The sequence below is a fragment of the Tetrahymena thermophila genome, assembly GCF_000189635.1.
Source record: "Tetrahymena thermophila SB210 genomic scaffold scf_8254602, whole genome shotgun sequence".
NCBI lineage: Eukaryota > Ciliophora > Oligohymenophorea > Hymenostomatida > Tetrahymenidae > Tetrahymena > Tetrahymena thermophila.
The window spans coordinates 1-18,175 of NW_002476372.1; the positions used below are offsets into that span (position 1 = coordinate 1).

The window sequence follows — 18,175 nt, forward strand, 5'->3', positions numbered from 1 at the left end:
AGTTACTCAAACCTAATCCTATATTTTATGCTCCTCTATCACCAATTTAATTTTTCCTTTTCAAACAAATTAAATCAATTTATTATCTTTTTAAATGACATTAAAAATAAAAAAAGAAAAAGTAATTCAAATTTTTAGGTTTTCAATAAATAAAAATAAAATTAATGTTACCAAATTTTAATGTCGAGATTAGTAAGGAATTTGCAATTACCAAGTGCTGTACCAATAGCAGAAGCTCCATCATCCCCAATTTAATTTTCACTTTTATAAATAATAATCACGTTTAATTAAAGTTAAAAACACTTTATTTTTTTATTTAATTAAATTAAAATAGTAAGTTAAATTTACCCTATCCAAAAATCTAAATTTGTAAGTTGAGTGATTTTACTCAAACCTAATCCTATATTTTATGCTCCTCTATCACCAATTTAATTTTTCCTTTTCAAACAAATTTAATCAATTTATTATCTTTTTAAATTTGTTTTGACATTTAAATCAAAATAAAAAAAGTAATTCTAACTTTTTAAATTATTGATAAATAAATATAAATTCTTTTTTACGAAATTACAAAACTGAGATTAGTAAGGAACTTGCAGTTACCAAGTGCAATACCAATAGTAGAAGCTCCATCATCCCCAATTTAATTTTCACTTTTATAAATAATAATCACGTTTAATTAAAGTTAAAAACACTTTATTTTTTTCATTTAAGCTTATTTAATTAAATTAAAAAAGTAAGTTAAATTTACACCAATTTAATTTTTCCTTTTCAAAAAATTTAATCAATTTATTATCCTTTTAAATTTGTTTTGTAAAGCAAAATAAAAAAAGTAATTCTAACTTTTTAAATTATTGATAAATAAATATAAATTCTTTTTTACTGAATAGCAAAAAAGAGATTAGTAAGGTACTTACAGTTACCAAGTGCTGTACCAATACTAGAAGCTCCATCATCCCCAATTTAATTTTCACTTTTATAAATAATAATCACGTTTAATTAAAGTTAAAAACTAAATTATTTAATAAATTTTAAGCTTATTTAATTAAATTAAAAAAGTAAGTTAAATTTACTATATCCTAAAATCTAAATTTGTAAGTTGAGTGCAGTTACTCAAACCTAATCCTATATTTTATGCTCCTCTATCACCAATTTAATTTTTCCTTTTCAAACAAATTTAATCAATTTATTATCCTTTTAAATTTGTTTTGGCATTTAAATCAAAATAAAAAAAGTAATTCTAACTTTTTAAATTATTGATAAATAAATATAAATTCTTTTTTACGAAATAGCAAAAGTAAGATTAGTAAGGAGCTTGCAGTTACCAAGTGCAATACCAATAGTAGAAGCTCCATCATCCCCAATTTAATTTTCACTTTTATAAATAATAATCACGTTTAATTAAAGTTAAAAACACTTTATTTTTTTCATTTAAGCTTATTTAATTAAATTAAAAAAGTAAGTTAAATTTACTATATCCTAAAATCTAAATTTGTAAGTTGAGTGCAGTTACTCAAACCTAATCCTATATTTTATGCTCCTCTATCACCAATTTAATTTTTCCTTTTCAAACAAATTAAATCAATTTATTATCTTTTTAAATGACATTTAAATCAAAATAAAAAAAGTAATTCAAATTTTTAGGTTTTCAATAAATAAAAATAAAATTAATGTTACCAAATTTTAAAGTCGAGATTAGTAAGGAATTTGCAATTACCAAGTGCTGTACCAATAGTAGAAGCTCCATTATCACCAATTTAATTTTAGCTTTTATAAATGAAAATCACATTTAATTAAAGTTAGTTTAAATTTTAAGCTTATTTAATTCAGTTTGAATAAAAAAGCATTTGCATAATTTTATTAAAAAGTAATAAATGAGTTTAATTTACCTTATCAAAAACTTTAAATTTGTAAGTTGAGTGCAGTTACTCAAACCTAATCCTATATTTTATGCTCCTCTATCACCAATTTAATTTTTCCTTTTCAAACAAATTAAATCAATTTATTATCTTTTTAAATTTGTTTTGACATTTAAATCAAAATAAAAAAAGTAATTTTAACTTTTTAAATTATTGATAAATAAATATAAATTCTTTTTTACGAAATATCAAAAGTAAGATTAGTAAGGAACTTGCAGTTACCAAGTGCAATACCAATAGTAGAAGCTCCATTATCGCCAATTTAATTGTAGCTTTTATAAATGAAAATTATATTTAATTAAAGTTAGTATATTTTATAAATTTTAAGCTTATTTAATTCAGTTTGAATAAAAAGCTTTTGCAGTATTTTATTAAAAAGTAATAAATGAGTTTAATTTACCTTATCAAAAACTTTAAATTTGTAAGTTGAGTGCAGTTACTCAAACCTAATCCTATATTTTATGCTCCTCTATCACCAATTTAATTTTTCCTTTTCAAACAAATTAAATCAATTTATTATCTTTTTAAATTTGTTTTGACATTTAAATCAAAATAAAAAAAGTAATTTTAACTTTTTAAATTATTGATAAATAAATATAAATTCTTTTTTACGAAATATCAAAAGTAAGATTAGTAAGGAACTTGCAGTTACCAAGTGCAATACCAATAGTAGAAGCTCCATTATCGCCAATTTAATTGTAGCTTTTATAAATGAAAATTATATTTAATTAAAGTTAGTATATTTTATAAATTTTAAGCTTATTTAATTCAGTTTGAATAAAAAGCTTTTGCATTATTTTATTAAAAAGTAATAAATGAGTTTAATTTACCTTATTTCAAATTGTAAATTTCTAAGTTGAGTGCAGTTACTCAAACCTTATCCTATATTTTATGCACCTTTATTACCAATTTAATTTTTCCTTTTCAAACAAAATAAATTAATTTATTATCCTTTTAAATTTGTTTTGACATTTAAATCAAAATAAAACAAGTAAATCAAACTTTTTAAGTTATAGATTAATAAATATAAAATTAATATTACGAAATTTAAAAGTTGATATTAGTAAGGAACTTGCAACTACCAATTGCTGCACCAATAGTAGAAGTTCCATCATCACCAATTTAATTGTAGCTTTTATAAATAAAAATCTCTTTTAATTAAAGTTAAAGACATTCTATTTTTTAATTTTAAGCTTATTTAATTCAGTTTGAATAAAAAAGCTTGTTCATAATTTTATTAAAAAGTAATAAATGAATTCAATTTACGTTATCCTAAATTCTAAATTTGTAAGTTGAGTGCATTTACTTAAACCTAATCCAATATTTTATGCTCCTCTATCACCAATTTAATTTTTCCTTTTCAAACAAATTTAATCAATTTATTATCCTTTTAAATTTGTTTTGGCATTTAAATCAAAATAAAAAAAGTAATTCTAACTTTTTAAATTATTGATAAATAAATATAAATTCTTTTTTACGAAATAGCAAAACTGAGATTAGTAAGGAAATTGCAGTTACCAAGTGCTGTACCAATAGTAGAAACTCCATCATCCCCAGTTTAATTTTAGCTTTTTTATATAAAAATCACGTTTAATTAAAGTTAAAGACATTTTATAAATTTTAATACAGTTTGAATAAAGTAAATAAAATTTACCTAATATTAAATTTTAAATTTCTAAGTTAAGTGCAATTCTTTAAGCCTAATCCAATATATTCAACCCCTTTACCTTCAAATTTATTTAGACTTTTCAAATAATTAAATTCTTTAATTAATTATTTAAATATTTTTTGGAGTTTAATTCAAAATATATAAAATAATTAAAAGTTTTTTAAGTTATTGATAAATAAATTTAAAATTAATGTTACTAAATCTAACACTAGAGATTTGTAAGAGATTTACAGTTACCAATAGCTCTACCAATAGCAGAAGCTCCATCATTTCCGATTTTATTTAATCTTTTATGAATAAATATATAAAATCAATAAATACATATAAAATTAAATTATTTTAAATGATAATTGAAAAAAATTAATTATTGATAATTACTCCATTCGAATATCTAAATTGGTAAGTTGATTACAATTACTTAAACCTTTTCCAATGTTTAATGCTCCCTTATCACCTATTCGATTAATCCTTTTCAAACAAAATAAATCAAATTATTAGTTGATTAATTATTTTAAACTAATCTTAAAAATAAAAATTTAATCAAATATTTTTACATTGTCAAAATTTTAAAAATTAAAATTACCTAAGATTAAATTTTAAATGAGTTAGTAACCTACAACTACTTATTGCTGTTCCAAAAGAATATGCTCCTTCATCCCCAATATTATTATTACTTTCATTTAAAAAAAATAATATTCTAGTAAATAAATATATAATTCTTTAAATGATTAATTTAAATTTTTTAAACAAGCTAAAAATATAATAATATAAAAATTACCAAAGCACACATTTTAGATTGATAAGTAATTTACAGCTACCTATAACTCTACAAATAGCAGATGCTCCTTCTTCTCCAATATTATTATTGCTAATAAAACATTGAATAATATATCAATAAAAATTAATAACAACTCTAAAATTGTTAAAGGATTTAATAGATTAAAAAATTTATTAAAGCGTCTACAATTAATTTATAAATTTATACTTTAAAAAAATTAAAATTAGTTACGATATGCTTATATCTAAATGAGTCAAATTGCTACATTTACTTAATGCTTGACTGATAGAAAATGCACCTTCTTTTCCAAATAAGTTATTACTTTTTTAAGTTTTTAAAATTAGAAAAAAAATAAAATTGATATAGAATTTTTAATTTTATAATTAACAGTCAATAAAATTTACTCTGCATTTAAAATTAAACTTGTTAGTTTAGCACAACTACTAATACCTTCTGCAATACTTGTTATCCCTCTGTCACCTATTTTATTTTTCCTTTCCAAATAAATATTTTTAATAATTAATTTATTTGCTTTTGAAGCAATATAATAAATATAACTGAATATGTTTAATATAATTAAAATAAAATTACCAAAGCTGCAAATTTAAGCTAGTAATTGTTTTGCATCTACGTAAAACTGTCTAAATCTAAACAGCGCCTTTATCACCAATTTAATTTCCACTTTTATTAAAAATTATTTAAATTAATTTATTACAAATAATAATATATTTAAATGAGTTTTGAAAGATGAATTATTAATATTAAAAAAAGAATACTCTAAACTTAATTCTAAACTGTTGAGATTAATTAGATTGCTCATACTTTCTTCTAATAGAATATTTCCTTAAATTTCAGTTTCATTTAATCTTTAAAATTAAAAAAATAAATTAAGTAAGTACCAATAGCTCTATTTTACCTAGGTTGATTATAAGCTTTAATTCCTTTGTAAAGAATTCTTCTGAAAAACAAAATTTGGTCATATATATAATCATTGCTTTTTAAATAAAAATAAAATAAAATTAAAACTATTTTAATTTATTTAAATTGTTAAATCAATAAAAAGATATAAATTAATATTTTATTTAACATAATTTAAAAAGCAAGCTTCAAACTTTTAACTTTTTATTAATTGTAGAAATACCTAGAGCAAAAAGACAATATTATAATTTATTAAACTATTATTTGGTTATAACATAAAAAATATATTTACCTCACATTATCACCAGTTTCAACAAAATCTTTTATGTCGGGAAATTAAGCAAATTTGTAATTTATCTAATCATCTGAAATATTTTCCTTACTAAATGTTCGATTGATAATAAAAAGTAATGAATTAATGTATTTAAGATAATAAAGTTAAATAATTACTTAAGATTTAATACTAAAGATTCTAATTTTTAGCATTAGACTAAAGAAGTGTTAAGCTAAGCAACTTATTCATTACTAAGAGTACAATTTCTATTTATTTTATAAATAATAACAAAAGAATTTAATTTATGGATAAATGAATGAATGATATGAAATTTTATTTATTCCAATTTTGTAAATTTATAAAAATGAGAAAAAGCTTTAAAATATTTATTCATTTATTTTTATTAAAATTAATATTACTTTTAAAAATTTATGATTAAATATTAATAAATAAATATTTATATATATTTCTTACTTTAACTGTAAGTCAATATGAGTCAGAGCTTTCAAGTTAGATTACATTAACTATTTATTTAAAAAAATGATTTTATAATGATATATAAAATGAATAATAATGGATACATCTTCTAGATTATTAAAAGAGTTATTCTATTACTCCATTTTTTTTAATGAATTCGCCATTAATATTTCTTTTATTATTTATTATTAATTAATTAATTATTATTAGAAATTAATTAATAATTTTGATTAATTAAAAATTCTTGATTAACTTCTTTTAAATATTCTTATTTAATTTGTACTGTTCTAAAAACATATATTAATAAATCAGTCTCCCTTTTTATTCTCTCCCCATAAAGGCATCTATCTTAAATACCATAATTTAAACCTGTATAAAAATAAAAATTTTTCTTTGTATATCTTTTGAAATTTTAAAATTTTTTTAATTTTGGGGTTAATATAATTTGGGGTGAATTTATGAGAACTTACAGTATAAATTAAAATTATTAATATTATTAATGAAATTCTATTACTAAATTATTTATTTTTATATAAATAATGTTAAAATGCATTAGCCATATTTTTAATTTTTAGCAAAAAAATAATTTTACTTTTTTGATAATTATTTTTTTTAATTTAATGTAATATATTTTTAATTAAACAATTTCTAATTTATTTTAGTTTTTAATCTAATAATTAAAAAATAAAATCTGCTGTTTTTCTTTGATCATTTTTAAAAAATTTTGATATACATTCATTTTTATAATATGATCTCATTAGATATTTTATAGTTCGGGTTATTCATTTATAAATGGTTTAAATATTATGGTTTGATTAAGTTTTGCTAAGAATTAACCATTTGTTAATTTATTATTTTAAATAAAAAAACAAAAATAATATCAGAAATAATTTTTTATTTTAATAAAGCATTTTAATTAATATTTAAGTATTTATAATTACCTCCAATAAAGAAAGATATATTTTAGGAAATGTAGTTTTAAATATTTACAAAAAATTATTATTATATTTTATTTTAAAATATTTGATGATAGTTAATAATTTTATTTTACATCTTTTACTTTGAAATAAATAAATAAATTAAGTCAAATTATAAAATTATATTTTTGATTAATTTCATTAAAGTTAGACAGTAAATTTTGATAAATTTAGAAATTATAAAAGATAATTCTTCCATATATTTTGAGTCGAATTTTTAATTATCTATTTCAAATTTATTATTTTAAGATTAATAATTAATTCTTGTAATTATCATAATTCATGAGATAAGTCTGTATTGATCACTTTTTTAAAAAAAACTGAAAGAAAATATATAAGAATTAATTAGAGACTAATTAATTTTTTTTGGAAGAATTTTTTACTAAATTTATAGAATATAATGTCAAGTAATGAATTTTTGTATTCTTATTTAAAATAATTGAAATAAAATTTAAACTGACTTAATATTATGCATGAATCTGCTAATTAATTAAAAATTGATAATCTAATTAATCTTTTTATGTTTTTAAATATCTATCTAAATTATCTCTTAAAAACTAATTATTATTTAAACAAATTAATTTTTTTAATTAATTAATACTTAATACAGATAGATATAAATACAAATAAAAGAATTTATATATTTAATTAATTTAGTTTTAGAGGAAAAGAGTTAAACAAACAATTATTAATAGTATCTAAAGCTTACCAAAAAGAATTTAATACATTATAGATAATAAAGGAGAATTTTATAATAATTGATAATAGCAATTATAATAAACAGATATCTGATTTTCAAAAATTTTATTATGTAAAGGATATATAAAAGATATTTTAATTATTTTTTTAATAACAATCAAATTAAATTATGATAATAAATCAATTGCTTTTTCGTAAAATTGAATTTTTTAATAAAATATATACTGATTAGTTAGTTATACATACTTTTTTTTCAATTTCTATTTTTATAAAATATGTATGTACTGTTAATAAATAAATAAATATTTAATTATTAATTTTAGTAAATTCAATCAACATCTACTTTTAATTTAACTAATCTTTTTATTTTTTAAGCTAATCTTTTGATTTCAGTTTGTCTTTCAGGCTAATTTCTTTTAATAAATAAAAATTTATTTTCAGATAAATAAAATTTTTTTTATTTTATTATCTATTTAAACAAAAAAAAGTAATTACTATAAGGAAATATTCAATAACTTTATATTTTGACAGTTGATGATTGAGCTCGATTTTAGTAATTTATCATTATTACTTTTAAAATAAAGAAATTTTAATCAACAATATTAGCATTTTTAAGATAGTTTTTTTTTCAAAAGTAATAAATGAAATTTACTCTGAGCTAAAAGTTAAATTAATAAGTCGAGAGCAGTTACTCAAACATAATGCAATATTTAATGCTCCTTCATCACCAATTTTATTTTCCCTTTTGAAACAAAATAAATTGATTAATTAACTATTTAAATTTGATTGACATTTAAATCAAAATATTTAAAAATAATTATCCAAACTTTTTTAAGTATAAGATAGATAGATAAATAAATAATAAATTTTTTTTTTTTACGAAATATCTAAATCGAGATTAGTAAGGGATTTGCAGTTACCAAGTGCTGTACCAATAGTAGAAGCTCCATCATCTCCGATTTAATTTTCGCTTTTATAAATGAAAATAACTTTTAATACAAAATGAAAGACATTTCATTAATTTCAAGCTTATTTAATTCTGTTAGAATCAAATAGATTTTACATTATTTTTTATAAAAGTAATAAATGAAATTTATTTACTTTATCCAAAATTGTAAATTTGTAAGCTGAGTGCAATTACTCAAACCTAATCCAATATATTATACTCCTCTATCTCCAATTTAATTTTATCTTTTAAAGCAATATAAATTTGTATTGAAAAATATAAAATAATTCAAACTTTTTAAAGTTATCTATAAATAGATAATTTTTTTTATACGAAATATCTAAATTGAGATTAGTAAGGAATTTGCAGTTACCAAATGCTGTAACAATAGTAGAAATTCCATCATCCCCAATTTAATTTAAGCTTTTATAAATGAAAACCACGTTTAATTGTAAATTAAAGAGATTTTGTTAATTTTAAGCTTATATATATATTTAGTTCAGTTTTAATCAAAATGATTTATTTATCATAATTATTTTCTAAAGTAATACATGAAATTTATTTACCCAATCCCAAGTTGTAAATTTGTAAGTTGAGTGCAGTTACTCAAACCTAATCCAATATATTATGCTCCTTTATCACCAATTTAAATTTACCTTTTCAAGCAATATAAATAAATGAATTAATTTATAATTATTTAAATTTCTATTGAATTATATAAAATAATTCATATTTGTTTAAGTTATCTATTAATAAATATAAATTTATTTTACTAAATATCAAAATTGAGACTAGTAAGGAATTTGCAGTTACCAAGTGCTGTACAAATAGTAGAAACTCCATCATCCCCAATTTAATTTAAGCTTTTATAAATGAAAATCACTTTTAATTGAAAATTAAAGAAATTTTATAAATTTTCAGTTTGAATCAAATTGATTTTACATAATTATTTTCTAAAGTAGTAAATGAAATTAATTTACCCAATCCCAAGTTGTAAATTTGTAAGTTGAGTGCAGTTACTCAAACCTAATCCAATATTCTGTGCTCCTTTATCACCAATTTTATTATCCCTTTCAAATAAAATAAATCAATTTATTAACTATTTTAATTTGTTTTTGAAATTTAAATTAAAATATATAAAATTACTCAAATCATTTTTCAGTTATCAATAAATAATTATTAAATTAATTTTACCAAATTTAAAAGTCGAGATTAGTAAGGGATTTGCAGTTACCAAGTGCTGTACCAATAGTAGAAGCACCATCATCCCCAATTTAATTTTAGCTTTTTTTAATGAAAAAAACGTTTCATACAAAATTTAAGACATTTTATTAATTTTAAGCTTATTTATTTAATTCAGTTTGAATCAAATAGATTTTTAAAAATTTTTCAAAAGTAATAAATAAATAAATGTAAATAATTTGCTTTATCCCAAATTGTAAATTTGTAAGTTGAGTGCAATTACTCAAACCTAATCCAATATATTATGCTCCTGTATCACCAATTTTATTTTACCTTTTCAAGCAATATATATAAATTAATTAATTTATATTGACATTCAAATCAAAATGTATAAAATAATTCATACTTTTTTAAGTTATCAATCAATCAATAAATAAATAAAAAATTTATTTTACGAAATATCAAAATAGAGATTTGTAAGGGATTTGCAGTTACCAAGTGCTGTACCAATAGTAGTAGCTCCATCATCCCCAATTTAATTTGAGCTTTTATAAATAAAATGTATGTTTAATTGAAAATTAAAAACATTTTATAAATTTTAAGCTTTATTTATTTATTCAGTTTGAATCAAAATACATATAATTATTATCAAAAATAAAAAATGCAATAAATTTACTTCATTGCAAATTATAAATTTGTAAGTTGAGAGCAGTCATTCAAACCTAACCAAATATTTTATGCTCCTTTATCACTAATCTTATTATCCCTTTTCATATAAAATAAATCTATTTATTAACTTTTTTAATTTGTTTTGACATTTAAATCAAAATATATTAAATCATTCAAACTTTTTTAAGTTATCAATGAATATAAAATTTATTTTACGAAACATCAAAAACAAGAATAGTAAGGAATTTGCAGTTACGGAGCGTTGTACCAATTGTAGAAGCTCCATCATCCCCAATTTAATTTTATCTTTTATAAATGAAAATCATGTTTAAATCAAAATTAAGGGGTAGGAGATCATAGTATAGATCAATGATATTTTTTGTTATATTTATTACTTTAGATTTAATACTAAAGATTCTAATTTTTAACATTAGACTAAAGAAGTGTTAAGCTGAGCAACTTATTCTTTACCAAAAGTACAATTTCTATTTATTTTATTAATAATAACAAAGGAAATTATTTTATGAATAAATGATAATTTTATTAAAAAGAGAAAAAGTTATAAAATATTTATTTATTTTTATTAAAAATAATATTGCTTTTATTATGATTAAATATTAATGAATAATTTTTATATTTATTTCTAACTCAAACTGTAAGTCAATATAAGTTAGAGCTTTCAAGTTAGATTTCATTAACTGTTTATTAAAAAAAAAGATTTTATGATAATAAATAAAATGAATAATGATGGATACATCTTCTAGATTATTAAAAGAATAATTCTAAGACTCCATTCTTTATTATTTGTTCTTTATTATTTATTAATGATTATCAGAAATTAATAATTTAGATAAATTAAAAAATTCTAGATTATCTTTTTTAATTATTCTTATTTAATTTGTACAATTCTAAAATATGTATGAATAAATCAGTCTCCTTTTTCATTCTCCTATCATAAAGACATATATCTTAAAAATTTTAATATAAAAAATACAAAATAAAATAAATAATTAAGTTATCAAACTAACACCACCTTCCCAGTATCTACTATATTATTTTCCACTACATTTCGTTCCTTCATTCAAAATAATTTGTCAATATTTTTTTATTCATAAAAATATCTTTATCAATCAAAGTAAAAAAAATAGTTAGGATCAAATATTTATACAAATATACTATAATCAAAATTCAATTTCTTTGCTTGCAATGTTTACTCAGCTAATTTAAAAAATATCTACATAAATTTTAACAGTTATTACTAAGAATAAAAAGTAGGAGTTGTGTATGTATGCATGCATGTATTTTTTTTGTAGATGTATAAAAATATCCCTTGTATTTTAAATAAATGAATAAAGGAATATTGATAATTTAGTAAAATAATATTGAAATAGATAGACAAAATTAAAAAAAAAGTCAATCAGAATTAATTAAATACAGAAATAGAAAGATATACTAAATAAATAAAGAAAGAAAGAAAGATCCTGTATAATAATAAATTTAAGATTGATAGATTGATTTAATTCTGAAATTTAAAAAATAAAAGTAAAATGAAGTAGATTGATTCCACTGTAAATCTAAATGGAGTAAAAATTATATTAAATTATCAGTATTATTATTAATTGCTTATTTTTTAAAAAAAGGATCATTTGATAATTAATTCATAACTTGTCTTAGATTTTAAATAAAAAGTGTAAATAAAAAATTTCATTCACAAAGTTTGTTTTTTTAGATATTTATTTTTGATCTCTTAAGTGAAAAAATCACAAAATTTAAATGAAAAATATTAATATGAACAATAATTAACACAAAAATAGAAAAGAAATTATATTCTTAAATAAAATTTCCAATTATCTATCACTCTTTTTTAACTAAATAAAATAGTAAAGATTTTAATAATAAAAAATTAAAATCTTAATAGACTTAAAAATTTTGAATTTTAGATTTAAAAAGCTAATAAATAAATTTTAAAAAGTTAAAATTGTTCTAGCAGTTAGTTAGTTTCTGATATAATTGATACTTTGAAGCAACAAAAAGATTTAAGAACCCTCGTGATCGATCTTTAGTATTAAAAAATAAAATTAAAGAATTATTTTTCAAGATAAATAATTATTTTTTTTAAAGTAACAAAAAAATTTAAGATGAAAATGCATCTAAACTGTTTTTAGGAATATCTGAATGCCCTAATCTCACTAATTTAACATTAAAGCTAGAGTAATTTAAATTTTTAACAATTTATTCTATTAATCTATTTTATTTTAATGATAAGGTATAATAAACTTGGCTATATTTCTAATGATTTCTATGTAGCTTTATCAAAGCTTTAGAGTGTTTCAAATTTAAATCTTAATTTAGGGTAAAAATTTGCTTCTATTAAAAATCTTGTATAAATATTTGATATTAATAAATAATTAAATTAAATAAAGAAGCAATTATGTTGGTGAAAATGGTATACCTCTTTTAGGATCTAACTTAGCTTTATTAAAGAATCTCAAAATTTTGACTCTTAACTTGGAGTAACTTTATAATTTATTAATAAATATGAAAAAATATCAAATTATTCATTATAAAAAGCTGCAACAATATTGGATAAATAGGGGCTAGTCGACTAGGCTCTGCATTAATAAATTTCAATAATCTTACTAGCTTGTTTCTCAGCCTTTAGTAATAAGCTAATCTTTTATTTATTAAAGATTTAATTGGTTGTTATCAAGTTAATTTCAACTTTAAGAAATTAAATCTTCAAAATTTTAATTGATTTTATTTAAATAAATAAATGGGATAACTCTTTATTTCTCAAATAATATTTAAAAATGCAATTTTCTTCTATTTTAATTATTAATAAAAATTTGAAAAGTTCTAATAATATAGGAAATAATGGAGTGTTTGCTTTATGCTCTTACATTTCAGACATTGAAAAAATAGAAAATTTAGAGCTTTGTTTTGGGTAAAACACATTTTACATATTTATTTTCAAATAAATTTCCCTTTTTAAACTTAAAGAACAAATAACATCCTCATAAAAGGCGCATAAGACTTATTCGATTGTTTAGCGAATAGTAAAAAATTAAAAAGCTTGGCTGTAGATTTAGGGTACAATAAATTATTTTTTATTTTTAAAAATAAATAAATAAATTGTTTTAGTTTCTATTAACTCATTTAAAATAAATTATAAAATAACTTAGAGGAAATAAAATAAGTGGAAAATCTAATTTTACATAGTCTCTCTGTCATTTAACTTTTCTTAAGAGTTTAAGCTTAAATATTTGGTAAAAAGCAATTTATTTATTTATTGGTTATTTTAAAATTCTTTTATTTAATTTTTTATATAATCAATCTTATTTCTTAACAAATAAAATTAATTTTTTAGATTTTTATAGAAAATTATTTTTACAAAACTTAAAGTGATGTTGTCTATCTGACTGAATATTGATTACTTAATTGAGAATTTACAGTTTGTATTTAGCAAAATAAATAAAAAAAACATTTACATTTAATTATTATAAACTAAAATATTAATTAAATAGGGGCTGTGATATTGGTATTCAAGGTGGCAATTTGCTAGCTTCTAGTTTATCAAAATGCAAAGCTCTAGCAGCTTTATCACTTGATATTTCGTATGATAAACATTTTTCATAAATAAAATATATTTTCAATTTATATTAAAATAAAATAAAAAGATTCAACCATATTAATGCATAAAGTATTATTGATATAAATCAAGCTTTGATAGATAATTGTAAAATAAGTAGTTTATCTCTTAAAACTAGGTAACAAACATTTCATAAATTTAACTAATTATTAAAATATAAAAATGGATGGATGGAATACTTATAAAATATTATTTAATATATATAATTCTCCATACATTCTACAATATTTTTCAAATAAAAATAAGTTTCGCTGATATTGGTTAAGAAGGTTTGAAGAATTTAAGCAGTTCTATTAAAAATAATAAAAGTCTTCATCAACTTACAATTGAGTTTAAGTAATTTTTAAAAAATAAAATATTTATATTTGATATAGTCTTAAAAATTAATTAATATTAAAAAAGTGGTCATTATATGGGAAGTGAAGCAAATTAACTATTGAAAAGAAAAATACTAAAAATGCAAAGACTTGTTAAGTTTGTTGATAAATGTGCTCCAGTTATTATTTAATTATGAATATACATACATTTTTTATTAAAAAAGTATAATTCTTCATCTTTATCATAATTTATTTTTACATTTTTAAAACCAATTTATAAAATATCTAGCTGTATTTGAAGAAAAAATATATGTAAAAAGAATTCTATTTTGCAAAAATATTTTATTTTTTTAACACAATATTCAATTTTTATATAAAATTATTGAAGTACTTACTGTATATTTTCATTAAATTACTATCTTTTTCCAGAATTAAAACTCAAAGATATCTTAATCATGTAATTTTGGAATTAATGGTGCGATTAGATGTGCTCTTTGTGTACTTTTTGAAAACTTATGGAATATTTATTTGCTTTCATAAAATTAGTATGAAATAAAAAAATTAATATTTGTTCTTTATTATTAATTTGAGTATATTTTAAAAAATTTCCTAAATTTTTCTTTATCATACTTGCTTGAGTTCTTTGCTAGTTAGTTCCTTTTCTAGTTTACATTTTAATGAATAATTTGTTTCTTTGCTCTTTCTTATTTTACAAATTTACCTAATTATTTTACTAAAAATTCTATGGCTTAAGTATCGTTTCTTAATTGAATTAATGGATATATAATTTAAAATTTATGGAGAAATTAAATTTGCTTATTTTCTTTCTTATTTCTTCTTTTAAATTCTGTTTACAGAAGAAAGGAAAGTGTAAATGTAATAAGTATTAGATAAAATTTTAAATATAACAACAAAAATAGAAAGGAAGAAAACACTTACTTATTTTTAATAGTTTGATTACTTAATGAGTGTTTCCCAAAAATTTAATCAACTAAATAAATATATATATTTGATAATATTTGATTTGTTAGTAAATATTAATTAATCTTTTTCTTAAAATAGTAGAAGTTTGTTTTAATAAAATAAATAATAAGAACCAACTTAATATTACTAATAGCAATATCAAACAAACATGATTTATTCTAGATTAGATTTATTTTCTTCTCAATTCTCATTTAACACTGGTAATCATTAAAATAGAAGAGGAACTTTGTTTGGAACTATCCTTTCCTTATGTGTTTTTATAATAACGATATCTTACTTTATTTACATAATCTAATAATATACAAACAATCAAATAGAACCAACTTTTAGATCATAAAGTTTCATTAATAATGATTTGATTGAAGTTCCATTAAGCAGTGATTTAGTAGGATTTAGATTTGAAAACGGTAATGTTAATTAATAATAGCTTTCAACTAATAAAACCTATATAGTTTACTAAGCCTTCTTTTTCTATAACTCACCAAATAATAATTAATTTATACCTCTTGACGTGATTGATTGCACTAATCCTGATCTTTTGGGATTTAAATGCTTGGATTTCAATAAAGTATCTAATTATACACTTTCCCTTGACACAAAGCAGAATCAAAAATCTTCAATTCAGATTTTTACTTATGGTTGCCTTGATATTGACTCTTTAAAAACTACAATACCTGATAATTGTGCTGAATAAACTGAAATTGATTAGATGATCAATAGTATCAATTCTGTTTTAAGATACAAGTTGTATACTTCTTAGTATAATACAACTTCATAAAGTATGTAAGTTAACTATAGAAATGCTTACGTTTACACAATAGCAAGTTAATCAATAATAACTTAATTAAAAACATAAAAATAAAATACTTCAATCAAATAAGGATTGATTGTTTAATCATAATCTTCTTTTTCTTCGCCAATTTAATATAGCTAATAAGATTTAGGCTATGATAGATAATATGCTCTTAATAATGTAGGAGGTGGTGCATATAATGTAGCCTTATTATTAATAGATGAAATAGTTTAATAAATATAAATTTAATATCCTACTTTACCATAAGTTTTTGCACTAGTCAATAGCATATTTACACTGATGATGTTTTTGGGTATTTTTGGAAGAATGATCTCACAAAATTCTATTTAAAAGGACTTTTTCTTACTTTTCTTAAAGAACATATATTAGGATAATTACTTATAAATTTTGAAGAAGATTAACATCTAATAAAAATAAAAAAAAGACATATCAAATCAAGATGATTTAGATGAGTAAAAATAATAAAATGACATCGATAAAAAGGAAGATTAAGAAAGAGATTATGATAAAGTAATTTTTGTTCCAACTTTCAATAATAAGCAAAAGGTTTCCTTAGAGCTTGAGCAGTAAGATAATATGACTTAAAATAATTATATTAGCATTTCACTAAATAATGATAATAATTTAAAAAAAACTCAAAACTTATAAAACAACTAAGTTACTCCTATTTAAACATATGCTGATTAAAAGTTTTAAGAAAAGTAAAACTCAAGCAGAAATACCTTTTCAGAAACAGATTTTGTTGCTTAAGGAGTTTTTACTAGCAAGTAAAAGAGTTTGCAAAAAGATCTTATTTCTCCTACTTTTTCTTAAAATACTAGCTTTATAAAAACTAATTTTAATAGGCAGAGTTACCAGTCTTCGCAATATGCAAAAGAAAAAATTCAGTTATAAAGTGACAAAAATCAAATAAAGTTGATAGAAGATTTGAAGGCTATCCATAACACAAGTAATTAAAAGGCTATTTATGATGAAATGTTTAATATAAAGTAATAGAAAACATATTTTTTTTAATATAATTTTAAAATATATTTTAATTTTATTAAAAGTTTCTTGAAAAAAGAATAAATCAAAGATCTACAAAGCATATAATTCTAAAAAATATAATATTAAATAAAGAAGGAGCTAAATATTTTAAATTTTTTAAAAGATATAATCATGTTAAAAAAAGCTGTTATGATGCTGTTAACAAAGGAGCAGCTGGCAGCTCTTTAGATTGTTGGCTGTTCTTCAAGCTTTTTGGAGCTAAACTTAAGTAATGAAGACCTTAACATAGAAGAATTAGGTAAATTTATAATAGTAAAATATCAATAAATATTTAATTTTATTAGAAAAAAGTAAACGAATTAGTCACTATGAAATTCAATATGCAATTCTTCAATCTCATAGAATTTAGTAATAGCAAATAGAAAATTTTATATAAAGAAGCAATTAAAACGAAGAAATGAGTATTGTTGATAAGAGGATTTTATCTTCTATAAAAAAATGTCATTAAATTTGATTGAAATATAATCAATATATAATATGAAAAAATCACTGTTGTTTTATTTTAATTTTATTTATAATATGCTAATATATTTTTACTCTCTCTTTTTTTCGTATTTAATTTAAGTAGTCAACTTTTCAAAATACATTTTTTATTATTTTTTTCATTTATTTGTTAATACAAATAGTAATAAAAACAAAATTTATTGTTAAGAATAATATGAAGAAATGAATAGATTAATTCAATTTTTTATTGAAAAAAGTGCTTTATAAATTTACCAACCAAATTAAAGTTAATTTATCAGCCGATTATAAAAATAAAAAAGACACTTTAATAATAATAAGTAATGAGGTAATAAATAAATAAGCCTCAATTTAAGTAAGCTAACGATTGGATGACTAACATAAAAAAAACTAATAA

At 19.5% G+C, this 18,175-nt stretch overlaps 4 protein-coding genes across 4 annotated transcripts; 2 read left to right on the forward strand and 2 right to left on the reverse strand. All coding sequences in view use genetic code 6, as the record gives it.

Moving 5' to 3' along the window:
- Positions 1-171: 171 nt before the first annotated feature.
- On the reverse strand, positions 172-6,196 carry TTHERM_00953980 (translation initiation factor eIF-5A family protein; the record flags this gene model as incomplete). The annotated part of the gene is made up of 30 exons (XM_001018021.2): positions 172-261; positions 349-438; positions 561-650; positions 881-970; positions 1,071-1,160; positions 1,283-1,372; positions 1,471-1,560; positions 1,675-1,764; positions 1,887-1,976; positions 2,099-2,188; positions 2,317-2,406; positions 2,529-2,618; positions 2,747-2,836; positions 2,959-3,048; positions 3,183-3,272; positions 3,395-3,484; positions 3,571-3,660; positions 3,783-3,872; positions 3,964-4,053; positions 4,169-4,258; positions 4,364-4,453; positions 4,595-4,684; positions 4,768-4,857; positions 4,955-5,044; positions 5,140-5,229; positions 5,280-5,357; positions 5,574-5,663; positions 5,732-5,821; positions 6,030-6,079; positions 6,137-6,196. Coding segments are annotated over 30 exons (2,618 nt in total), but the record flags the coding sequence as incomplete, so codon positions are not given.
- Positions 6,197-8,036: 1,840 nt separating this feature from the next.
- TTHERM_00953990 (translation initiation factor eIF-5A family protein) lies at positions 8,037-11,299 on the reverse strand (the record flags this gene model as incomplete). Its single annotated transcript, XM_001018022.2, has 17 exons — positions 8,037-8,121; positions 8,204-8,278; positions 8,361-8,450; positions 8,589-8,678; positions 8,810-8,899; positions 8,988-9,077; positions 9,221-9,310; positions 9,428-9,517; positions 9,635-9,724; positions 9,849-9,938; positions 10,080-10,169; positions 10,292-10,381; positions 10,513-10,602; positions 10,722-10,811; positions 10,901-10,990; positions 11,154-11,203; positions 11,261-11,299. 17 exons carry the CDS (start codon positions 11,297-11,299, stop codon positions 8,037-8,039), a joined length of 1,419 nt encoding a protein of 472 aa, XP_001018022.2.
- Positions 11,300-12,002: 703 nt separating this feature from the next.
- On the forward strand, positions 12,003-14,823 carry TTHERM_00954000 (kinase domain protein). Its single transcript, XM_001018023.2, has 14 exons — positions 12,003-12,088; positions 12,146-12,195; positions 12,478-12,567; positions 12,627-12,716; positions 12,772-12,858; positions 12,929-13,018; positions 13,077-13,166; positions 13,360-13,449; positions 13,506-13,595; positions 13,688-13,771; positions 14,030-14,119; positions 14,183-14,272; positions 14,401-14,490; positions 14,557-14,823. The coding sequence occupies exons 1-14, from the start codon at positions 12,053-12,055 to the stop codon at positions 14,666-14,668; spliced, it is 1,179 nt and encodes a 392-aa protein (XP_001018023.2). The 5' UTR covers positions 12,003-12,052; the 3' UTR covers positions 14,669-14,823.
- A 780-nt stretch (positions 14,824-15,603) lies between these two features.
- On the forward strand, positions 15,604-17,770 carry TTHERM_00954010 (AMP-binding enzyme family protein; the record flags this gene model as incomplete). The annotated part of the gene is made up of 3 exons (XM_001018024.2): positions 15,604-17,258; positions 17,319-17,554; positions 17,601-17,770. The coding sequence occupies 3 exons, from the start codon at positions 15,604-15,606 to the stop codon at positions 17,768-17,770; spliced, it is 2,061 nt and encodes a 686-aa protein (XP_001018024.2).
- Positions 17,771-18,175: the final 405 nt, after the last annotated feature.